The sequence below is a fragment of the Lucilia sericata genome, unplaced genomic scaffold, assembly GCF_015586225.1.
Source record: "Lucilia sericata isolate MDLA Ls3-8-SP2 unplaced genomic scaffold, ASM1558622v1 Contig000147F_arrow, whole genome shotgun sequence".
In the NCBI taxonomy this organism is placed as follows: domain Eukaryota; kingdom Metazoa; phylum Arthropoda; class Insecta; order Diptera; family Calliphoridae; genus Lucilia; species Lucilia sericata.
Window position 1 is genome coordinate 550,872 of NW_023994179.1, and position 12,381 is coordinate 563,252.

At 27.0% G+C, this 12,381-nt stretch overlaps 1 protein-coding gene across 1 annotated transcript; it reads right to left on the bottom strand.

Annotated features, from left to right (window-relative positions):
- Window positions 1–652: 652 nt before the first annotated feature.
- Window positions 653–8,360, bottom strand: LOC119601189 (carbonic anhydrase 2-like). The gene is made up of 5 exons (XM_037951960.1): window positions 8,084–8,360; window positions 6,779–6,888; window positions 1,971–2,061; window positions 1,635–1,897; window positions 653–1,555 (listed from the first exon to the last, which is right to left on the bottom strand). Exons 1-5 carry the CDS (start codon window positions 8,154–8,156, stop codon window positions 1,202–1,204), a joined length of 891 nt encoding a protein of 296 aa, XP_037807888.1. The 5' UTR covers window positions 8,157–8,360; the 3' UTR covers window positions 653–1,201.
- Window positions 8,361–12,381: the final 4,021 nt, after the last annotated feature.

Sequence of the window (12,381 nt, forward strand, 5' to 3'; positions counted from 1 at the left end):
ACTATATTCGTAACATTCAAAGGGACACCCTATTTTTACATAAAGCGGATATATTTTTTTACATAAAGCGGATTTATTTGTATTGGTTCTATCAGTTTAATAAAATTAATTGTTTTAATAAGCATAGGTGTGGAGATCAATCAATATGACCAATCACTTGGAATTACAATATTAATAACATTTAGGGAAACCCTACTCAAATCATGAGCAAATTTTCTGTACACAATGAAATTGGAAAGGATTCCTTGAAGGCTTTATAAGTCACGTTGTAGATTTTTAATGAAGATGACACATAATTATCACTATTTTGATTGTAAACATTTTAATGATAAAAAACATCACGTTGATTTGTGTTACAATCTAATTCTTTGGCTATAGAATGTGAATATGATTTTTTTTTTTAAGAAAATAGCAATTTAAAGATTTTATTTATAATAAAACTCTAATTGCCTATTACAAAATGCCACGAAAATCGAAGAGATTTTGATCAGATGTAAACAGTTGGTACAATTAATGGTTTCGAAAATAGACAATAAAGCTCTATGCATCAAATCGTAATCGCAGAAACTGATATGGAAAATAAGCTATAGTTTTTCTAGAGATATGAGAAACTTTATTATTTTTAAGAGATAATCTTATAATGTAATCTTTTCAGCAACGCAATTGGAATTTATTAAATTTTTGTGAAATAATTAATAATTTGTTTAACTTCATCTAAATTACACTTGCATTTACTTACGACATATTATATTATTAAATTTTAATATGCAAATTAAACCAATTATCCAATAATGCACCATAATTTCTTTAAACATTTATCCTCATTTAAATTATTTCAATATTGCTTTTAAAATATTGACTGCACTTTAACAATAGTTTAAATTAAATAATTGTCTCTTTATTTTTGCACAAAAATAAATATATTTTCTATAAACCATATTTGTTGAGGCTTTAACACAAATCGTGATTTCAGATAATTATATCGTGGCAAAATGTTCTTAAATAAAACTGAATAATTTATAGTTTAATATATATAAAATAGTAATAATTGATTTTATTTTAATGATGAAATACTTATACGTGAAATACATAAATAATTTATTAAAATCATGATCAACATGATACATAGAATTATGAAAATAATTATGATTTAAACTTATTATCTAATAAAATGAATGATTTAAAAATAATAACTCTTAAATTAACCACTTGTTCTACCAGCAATACGGTAGAACACAGGACGTCTATTACGATTCTGTAGTGGTCGATAATTATTATTCAAAACATTGCCATTCTGGTCTAACATAGACCAGAACTTTTGTATCTGTTCTCGAGCTATGGGCAGGGCACCAGGAAATACATGCCAGGTAACTGATTCAGCACAATTTGGTGTGGTTAAAGAACCACTATAGGTAAAGAACTGTTTAGTATTTAAATCACCCAACATTTGACCCAAAGACAAGCGGCCAGTAACACTAACAGAGGATTGATAGTTGACAATAGCAGGTAATTGATTAAAGATTCTATATAAGCCGGGATAAATACGATCAGGTACCTAAGTAATTAAAAGATTTAAACAATTTGTTAAACAGTTTATAGAGAATATGAAAATTAATATTTAATCTGCCACTTACATTGACTATCTTAAACATAACTCCTAAAACAGCTAAACCATCTCTATTGCGGGCTGCTTGCTCCATGGTAGCGTATTGAACATTTTTGTGAACAATATGCATTTCCACATCAAAACGACGATTGTCAATAACATGTTCCGATCCCTTAGTTGTGGCCGAACCCCAATGGAAGTGCACTGCCATGGCTTCATATCTGTTTTGCAAAAGACCACCCGTGATATAGGGACGTCGACCATTTGTTGTTAAAGGCACTGTATACTCCACTATTTTCAAATATAAATAATAATTTAATAAATTAATTAATTTCAACAATTATTTACAGTTCACAGTACCCACCTGAATGACCATTATTTGTTAGATTTAAATTTGTAGCCAGTGGAACATCGTAATTGCCGAATTTTATGGGAGCAATGGGCAGAATATAACTCTAAATGATACAAATGGATGTTTTGTTTATTATTCAAAAGCTATTAAAGTTTTTATGGTATTATTCAATTATAATTATAATTGAATAATAATGATAATGATAATTTTTAGTATAATTGTAGGGTTTAAAAATGCGTAACGGGGGTGGATCAGAAAATTTGTATGATTATGAAAAACGGTGTGAAAATTATTGTTGTTTTTAACAAAAATAAAATGTCAACAAATAAGTGTAAATGCTTAGTATTGTTTTTTACTACATATTGTAATTTAATTAATTAACAAGCAAAAGTTAATAATGTTTACACTTGCCAAACAATTAGTCTTAAATTAGATTAAAGAACTTTTCGATCATCACTTTCAATTGTAGACTTGAAATAACACCTCCGACCATGTAATATTCTACACCAGAGGAAACAGTATGGGGGTCTAAAATGGGCCCTAGATCTTTTAATAATCATTTGTTTTAGTGATTAAAAATCACCTTAATTAAATTTTATAACAATAATGATATATATTTTTAAGTTAAAACGATTTCCGGATGAAGGTTCGTATAAGAACTCATATTAGTTATAGAACAATAAAATTATTAAAATGTTAATTGTTGAATTAAAAATTATATTTTAAAAATTATATTTACACTAAAACCTAGGTTAAATAGCTAGTTCGGGACTATCACCCTGTAATGCAGGGTGGTATAAAGTTTTATTTTTAACTTCATTAAAACTCAAACTAATTTACTCCAATTACATGTTTACACGAGTAAAGTAATAGTTAAACTTTTTTCAACAGTTTGACATAAAAACATTTGTAATAAAGTTAACGGTAAATGCATAAATTTTTTGAGTTTAAGGTTAATGTAATTTCAACTGAAATAATACGTATGTAACGCAGATTTTAAATTATAAAAAAACTACACCCATCGCACAGTGGTATAGGAAAAAAAAAGAGGGAAATAATTCGGTAACTTCTAAACGGTTAATCCGATTTTAATGAAATTTAGTGTGCACAAAGAGGAGGTGTTGTCGAGTTTAGGTTTTGAATTTGGACCTTATAGGCCAACCAGGGGCCCGGCGGGGGGTCATCAAATTAGGACACCTCGGCTATGTTAAATTTTTAAAACGATCCTATTTCTTCATTTGAGTTCCGATTTAAAAAAAATTTCGTATATAGAATCTCCTCATCGAGCACTATAAAAAATGTTGTCATAGCAGTAAATTATCTCTTATAGTTTAGGAGATATTCGCATTTGAAAATTAAAATTTTAAAATTTTTACCGTCCTTACTTTAGTTTTTTTTGATAATAGCAGGTCCAAATATTCCCGATTTTCGCCATTTTGTTTTATTCGCTTAACAACAAGTTTATATATCAAGCAGTGAAAGAATTATGTAAAAATCATGACTGAGTCCAAAGTTATAGGCATTTTAATTTAAAAAATTAAAAAAGGCGATTTTTTGTCATTTTTTTGGGAAAAAAGTATCTTTTTCTTTTTAAGTTATCTAAAAAGTTTCTAAGAAGATGTATATAGAATTTATACTTTTTGGAAAGCTGACTTTACATAAAGTACGATAAATGAAACAAAACCTAAAAATTTTTGATACCGAGGGGACCAGGTCCATCCAAAAAAACCCTATTTTTTATGGAAAATTAAATTTTGAGCAAAAATTCTCAAATCGCATAGTCGATATCAAATTATAGTGACCTGTTTTATATGACCCAATATGTTCTTAATCATTTTGTAACGGGTTTCGATAACCCCGCCCCTGGTATGGATATAATAGGCAAAAAACTAAAAAATCCCATTTTTGGGATTTTTTAAAACTTTTTTGGGAATTCCGGGATTTCTAATAAGAAAATTCGAAATTTTGATTTAATTTTGGATTTTAAGTAAAAAAATCTACCTAACTGTAAAATTTCATCAAAAAATATTCATAAATAAAATTTTTATTGCAATTAGAAAAATTTGTATCTTCGCAAAAACTGAATAAAAAACATTTTTTAATTTTTTTTAAAAAAAGTATTCCGCGAATTTTTTAATTTTCAAAAATTATATACAGTTTTGAAAAATAGACAAAATTACCTTTCCATTGATATATAACATGCCTACCTAATGTTTTTTAAGTGACAAATTAATTAGGGAAAACTCAACATCTTTTAGAAAATTTGCCTAGCACTATTATTTTCATCCATAAGGTTAACTCTTAAATTTGTTACATATATGGATATACAGTTTTGAAAAATAGACAAAATTACCTTTCCATTGATATATAACATGCCTACCTAATGTTTTTTAAGTGACAAATTAATTAGGGAAAACTCAACATCTTTTAGAAAATTTGCCTAGCACTATTATTTTCATCCATAAGGTTAACTCTTAAATTTGTTACATATATGGATGAAAATAATAGTGCTAGGTAAATTTTCTAAAAGATGTTGAGTTTTCCCTAATTAATTTGTCACTTAAAAAACATTAGGTAGGCATGTTATATATCAATGGAAAGGTAATTTTGTCTATTTTTCAAAACTGTATATAATTTTTGAAAATTAAAAAATTCGCGGAATACTTTTTTTAAAAAAAATTAAAAAATGTTTTTTATTCAGTTTTTGCGAAGATACAAATTTTTCAAATTGCAATAAAAATTTTATTTATGAATATTTTTTGATGAAATTTTACAGTTAGGTAGATTTTTTTACTCAAAATCCAAAATTAAATAAAAATTTCGAATTTTCTTATTAGAAATCCCGGAATTCCCAAAAAAGTTTTAAAAAATCCCAAAAATGGGATTTTTTGGTTTTTTGCCTATTATATCCATACCAGGGGCGGGGTTATCGAAACCCGTTACAAAATGATTAAGAACTTATTGGGTCATATAAAACAGGTCACTATAATTTGATATCGACTATGCGATTTGAGAATTTTTGCTCAAAATTTAATTTTCCATAAAAAATAGGGTTTTTTTGGATGGACCTGGTCCCCTCGGTATCAAAAATTTTTAGGTTTTGTTTCATTTATCGTATTTTATGTAAAGTCAGCTTTCCAAAAAGTATAAATTCTATATACATCTTCTTAGAAACTTTTTAGATAACTTAAAAAGAAAAAGATACTTTTTTCCCAAAAAAATGACAAAAAATCGCCTTTTTTTAATTTTTTAAATTTAAATGCCTATAACTTTGGACTCAGTCATGATTTTTACATAATTCTTTCACTGCTTGGTATATAAACTTGTTGTTAAGCAAATAAAAAAAAATGGCGAAAATCGGAAATATTTGGACCTGCTATTATCAAAAAAACTAAAGTAAGGACGGTAAAAATTTTAAAATTTTAATATTCAAATGCGAATATCTCCTAAACTATAAGAGATAATTTACTGCTACGACGACATTTTTTATAGTGCTCGATGAGGAGATTCTATATACGAAATTTTTTTTAAATCGGAACTCAAATGAAGAAATAGGATCGTTTTAAAAATTTAACATAGCCGAGGTGTCCTAATTTGAGGACCCCCCCGCCGGGCCCCTGGTTGGCCTATAAGGTCCAAATTCAAAACCTAAACTCGACAACACCTCCTCTTTGTGCATACCAAATTTCATTAAAATCGGATTAACCGTTTAGAAGTTACCGAATTATTTCCCTCTTTTTTTTTCCTATACCACTGTGCATTGTTTAACGAGTAAAAGTTAAAATTTCAAATAAAAAACTATAAAAGTCTAAAAACTTTTTTGAGTTTTGAAATCGTTTTAAGTCCAGTTAATTCCTTACTCAAATGTGGCTGATTGTAGGGTAACACATTATCCCAACACTTTCATACTCATTTGAAAATAAGAAATAAATTCTTAATTGCATTATAAATGTGTTAAATTCTAAACAGGATTTTATGAATGCTAATTAGTTAATAGTTTACTAAACCTACCAGTTTACGGGCAGTAGTTTATGGCTCATGGACAAATTAGAAAATTTTAGCCAGCAATAAAAATAACAACAAATAAAAAATGTTGCTAGCAACTAAATCAGAAAGCTATTGTTTAAAACAATTAAAAATAGACCTGTTATGTTAAATTTAAAAGAATGGAACTAATAAAATTATTTAAAATTTCGGAAAATATTTCCGGAAAATTAAATAAATTTTAATAAAAATATTCACATTTTTAAAATTATAATTAACATAAATAGGTATATTTTTAAGAGATTATAAAATGTTTATGTTTTTGGCAATTTTATATAAAAATGTTCATACATTTTTAAACATGTTTTTAGCAAATATATCCTTGAAATTAGTATGAATTTTGGTCAGTTTTTATTTATTTGAATAAATCTGTATAAATAAAACGGTTTAATGAACTCTTAAACTAGTAAGACATCCATAACCATAAACTTTTAGGCTAGGCCTCGTATTGGTTTATTTTTTCCAAATATGTCATGTTTTATTTCATCTTTTCTAACATTATTATGCAAAAACGTGTTTTTAAAATTATGTTGATTTAAAAATAAAATTTTTTTAAATCGAAAACACTTTTGCCTTTTTTTACTTTTTATCGAATCATTTTATTAATGAGTCAGTTGATCTTTCAGTCAAATGGTTAGCAAGTGTCATTAACATATATTTTGCTGTTAGCATCTTCAAAAATAAAGTTTATTTATTTAACCCCGAGCATAGTTAAATATTCAAATATTTTATTGATAAATAAAAACAAAATTAAAAACTTATTTATAAAAACTCACCGTTGTGCTTCTAATGTGTATGGGAGACTGCCGGTTGCCATTGCACTGTGGTGAGTTAATGCCCCAACTTTGGGGGTTTTCATATGACCAGTCAATAGCACTATCGGGAGCTAAAAAAAAGACAACAAATTAAACTGTTACACTTTCGTTCATATTTATCATTAATATGTATTTATAAAATTTATGTAAATGTTTTAATTATGTTAATAATTATATAATAATGGAAATAATAGCTGTTTTGAAAGATAAATTAACACTTTTGTTGATTAGTAGTTGCTAAATAATTTATTATTTTATGTCAATCTACAGTGGTGGGGGCGTTGGCAAAATGCGGTCACTTTGATAATGATTGATCAAATGTGGAAAAATACTTAAACTGTTCGATAAATATTGTCGGGTATACTCCTAACCTATTGACTAGCATATGGACTAGTCGATTAACTGTCCTATAGACCCGTCTATAGACTAAACTATGGACTAGTCTATTGACTAGCCTAGACTATTCTACTATGGACTAGTACATAGGATAGTCTAAGGACTAGCCTATGGACCAGCCTATGGGCTATTCTATTGACTAGCCTATGGACTAGTCTAGTGACTAGCCTATTGGCCTGTCTATAGACTAATCTATGGACTACCCTATGGACAAGACTATTGATTGGTTTATCGGCTATAATATGAAAATATCTATGGACAGACTAAGCTACGGACTATTCTAGTTAATAACTGGTCCATTGGCAGGACTAGTATGTTGATTTGCCTATTGACTAATCTATAGAATATACTAGGACAAATCTATGTACTGGTTTATGAACTAGTTTATTAGCTAATCTATTAACTAGTCTGTGGACAACAGGTTCCAAATCTTTATTTTCAATGCAATTAACCCATAACTTTTTTATTGAGAATTAAATTCACCTTTTCTTCATGTCCTTAAAAAACACTTAACACTTTAAACTAAAAAGTCAAAGCATTTTATTAAAACAAATTTTAAAACGAAAAAATAAAAATATTTAAAAAAAAATGTTAAATATTTAATTGTTTAATTTTTTCTGCAAAACAAGAACTTAACTTTTGTAATTTAACTCTAAACATAAAAAATAACAATATAATAAAACAGGAAGTAGTTTAAAAACAGAAAAAAAATATTTCAACAAACAGTAGCCAACGTACACCAAAACAATTAAAATGTAGATTACTTCACATAAAGTAGAAATATTTGTATCTATTGTTTATAATTTATTAACAATTAAGCTTTTATTGCTGTTTAAAAAAAAGTATTTAAATATTTATGTATTTCATTACCTCTGCCCACTGGAGGATATGCCAGTGGCAATAGTAAAAATAATTTTTGAACAGTTTGATTTGCCGCCACCATGTTACTTTTGCACTAAACTTTTTTTTGTATCTTTTTAATTAACAATATTCCTTTAAATAATTGGATTTTGTTCTGGTTATTAAAATTTTCTAATGAATGATTTTTTTTTTAAACAAAAATTATTTGTTTGCTTATTTTTTCAATTTATTTTTGCTAAAAATATTAAATGTAGTTTTTTGATACACGCCAGACAAGTGACTAAAATGTATATCACCGGTCAAGAGATTTTATAGTCAAATTCATACAAAATCTTTCAACTTTATTTCACATGCAAATTTTTTTTTTGTATTTTATTTTGTTTTATCGATTTGTTTTATTTTTTCTTCTGTTATTTGTTTGTGGCCGTTAATTAAAAAAAAAATTAATAGCTTCTTTTTTTTTGGTGGGATATTATGCATAATTTTTAAATTAAACCTTTAAGTTGATTTTAAACAAAAGTACTTTCGTTACAATTTCACTTTTATGGTTAATTGTTTAATTTTTAGTTTTTTTTCGTTCTTAAAATTAATGGCCAAAACTAAAATTCTTTTACTTATTTTACTTTGTTATTTTTAAGGACAAAGAAAGGTTGCATTTAAAAAACTATTAAAATTTAATGTTTAATTTTGGTTTAAGTAAACTTTTTGGTAAAATGGTTTTATAAAAATAGCTTTGTCATAAAGTTTTGTTGAAAGCTGTTTAATTTTTATTTACAAAATGGTATTTCATGTAGGCATTTAAATATTTGTTTTATTTTCTATTATTTGATTATGTTTGTTTAATTCGATTATTATCTATTTTTGTGTTTTATGTACTATATAATCACGCCTAGTTTTATTTTGTTTATTAAATAGTAAATTTTGTTAAAAAATTTATTTTATTTAGATGTTTTAGTCATTAAATAGTTGCCCAGTTTGTTGATTAAGATTATATAACACATTTTAAGAGCAGGTACCTTTAGTTTTTATCTAAAAATCTTGACATTTTTAAAAAGCCCTTAAATCATTTTACGCAATTTAGTATTTGAATGTCTATACAGAGTGACAATAAAATGTACGAAAAAAAAACTATTAAAACCTTATTTGTAAACTTTAGTTAGGAGGGTATATTGGATTTGTGCTGATGTTTCTAACGCACAAAATTAAAGGCCCTATACCCACTTAAAGTATACCAATCGACTCATTACATTACACGTATTACTTTTGACCCAAGGATGAACGCTTTTAATTTTGGTTTCTATTGGTCCATTATTTCACCTAGACCCCATACAACCGGATCCTCCAAGTTGGTCGTTGGTCATTAGTGATAATTATGTCTATTAGCAAAAATCCCTCCATCAAATTTAGTTAGGGTCTGTTAATACTTAGCCCTGGTCCATTCAGAAAATCAGATTTGCATCAATAACATTACATAGAATTCTCGACTATAATTTCTTACATATTTAATATACATACATAATTTCAACTTGCATTTGTTTCAGATATCATTCCCATTCTAACTAAACTCCTTTAAAACATCTTCCAGATGGCCTCTTCCTCCACTTCGAAACGGTCCGACATACATATATTATAATATCCATAATATTAAACGTTAAACAAGAAGTGCTCCTAAAAAACTATACAGAAAATATTACAAGGACTATTTCAAAATCCAATATAGTCGAAATAGAAAATGGAATATGAAATATTTTCATTGAATCTATAATCAATTACATACCATCAATTCACAGTGAAGTCAAAAACAAATTCATGAAATTGAGAATGAAACATTCTCAGAAGTGCTATGAAGGGCCACGTTAGCTCATTGATCAAATGATTAAATTCATGCCTGGAATGCTGTTTTTTCTTTTAGTGAATATGGAAAGAGAGTTGGAGCCCTTTTGGCTGCAAAAGAGGCATTTGAGATGATCTTAGTACAGAGAATGCTTAGAAAAGAATTCAAATAAAAAGATTTACTTATGTATGTATTTCACACATGTTAGAGAAAAGTGTGATCATGATCTGATGACATGAATGTTTGTATTAAAGCTTAGATCAACGATCCCACAATCCCCTTTAAAAGCGGTGCTCAAAGTATATCATCTTAAAACTATGAAATGTTTGCTATTTACTCTTTTTTATTTTTGTAAAGGTTATAGATCCGATATAGTTCAGAATGCAATTTTGTACTTATAAATCATCGTTATTAGTTGTTAGGTGTAAATGTTAGAAAATACAAAGCGTTGTAGCGTTGCACAGTCATTATTAGACAAATTTAAAAATCATAGCTCCTGGAAGTTTTCTTAAGTTTATCGATTACGAATAAACATTACTGTTTTATTAACTAATTCAATTAAATACATAATATGTATCTAGATTTTTCGCCTATCATAAATTTAAAAATATTGCTAAAAATATAATAACTAATGGCTTTTTTATTTAAATACATCTTAATTATTTAATTATGTTAATTATGCTTATTTTAATAGCCATATATTTCAAAACAAGTTTAAAAAAAATCAAATATAAATAAAAATACCAAAATTGCAGAAACCCCTAAATGTTAGAGTAGGTCACGTTTTTTATTCAGAAACTAAAAGTACTCTCTCGAGCACGTTGTGATGTTAACACCCTGTATAACGGTGTGAGTTTTGTTAGCAAAACATAAAAATCAAAACAAAAAAATAATTTAATTAAACCGGTTGTTAGCAAAAAACCCCACATAAAAATAATGCCCTAAAAATTCGACTTTGTATCGTACTTTCGGTGTGTTATTTTTTTCTCCTTTGAAATTTAAAACATATTTTCTGTTTTCACTTCCGACTATTCCGGAAAGGGTATTTAGTTTTCAATCATAAAGCATGTACCAATAAAAATATAAAATATTTCATAGTTTGATATATTGTTTAAATTAAATTTGTAAACAAGTTTGGCGTTGATTAAGTGGTTGGTGAAAAAGTATGGTTTTGCGTCAGCTTTCGGTGAATAAAAAGACGAGTTAAGGAAAAACGAATATCATCGCTATAACGCAGAGTATGAGTAATATTAATTTGAAAATGTTTAAAAACAGTTTACTTCTTTAAAATCATTATACTTAAATCAATTAATTAGTATATGTAACAAATATTTTAAGAACTAATTTAGTTAAAATTGATTTCTAAGTTTATTTAACTCTGTAGTTCGTTATATCGTTACTCTGCTGTAATTGGCTAAATTTGAAAAATTAACCAAAACAACTTTAATAAAAACAAACAAGTATGAATAAATAAATATTTTTTTATATCAGTGTAAAGTGCAAAATTTTGTCTTAAGTAGGACATAATAGATCAAAATCGATAAAAAAACAACAAATTATATTTTGACTTAAGAGCAAAAAAAAAAAAACAACAAGCCTATTATGATGTTATTAAGTCTTAATGCTAAACATTTATAAATTCTATATTTTATTCAAAATTTGCCAAATCATTCCATTAAATTAATTTATATCCTCATAATAAATAATCACAAATCCAATATTGATTTAAAAATTCATATTACATATTTTGCTTGCATATTTCAGATATTTTGAAGCGCTTAAGATCCATTCATGGATTTGGTTTTAAGGGAAAAAGCACTGACCGGTTGTCAATATTGTTTTAGAAACAATAAAGAAAAATTTGCGCATCGTTTTATATAGAAGATAGACAGACGGAAGGATTTGTCGCAGGTTAGTCTATTGACTATGCTAAGTATTAGCCTCTGGACTGACCTATGGACTATTCTGTTGACTAGCCTATGGACAAATCTAGTTAGTGGTCTATTATCTAATTTATCAACTGGTCTAATGACAATGAGTACATATATGTCTACTAGTCTATGGACTTGTCTATGTCAACTAATCTATGGTTTATTAGGGACTAGTCTGTTACTGGTCTATCAATTAATCTGGGGACTATGGGCTTATCTATGCACTAATCTATAGACTTGACTATTGACTTATCTATGGACTAGTTTATTAGTTAATATATTGGCTGGTCTATTGTTTACTATTCGTATTAGTCTATTGATTAGTATATTAGATAATCTATGGACTAGTCTAATGGTTCAAAATCTTTATCTCAATTTCTCAATTACATAATTCAGAATATTTTTATTCACTTTTCATGTAAATTAAGATAAAATACTTTATGTGATGTAAATATGATTCCGTTAAAAGTACTTCACTTGTTTTTAATGTACTGTAGCACCGTGTTAGAATAGTTCTTTCAATTTGGTAAACTTTCTGAAAC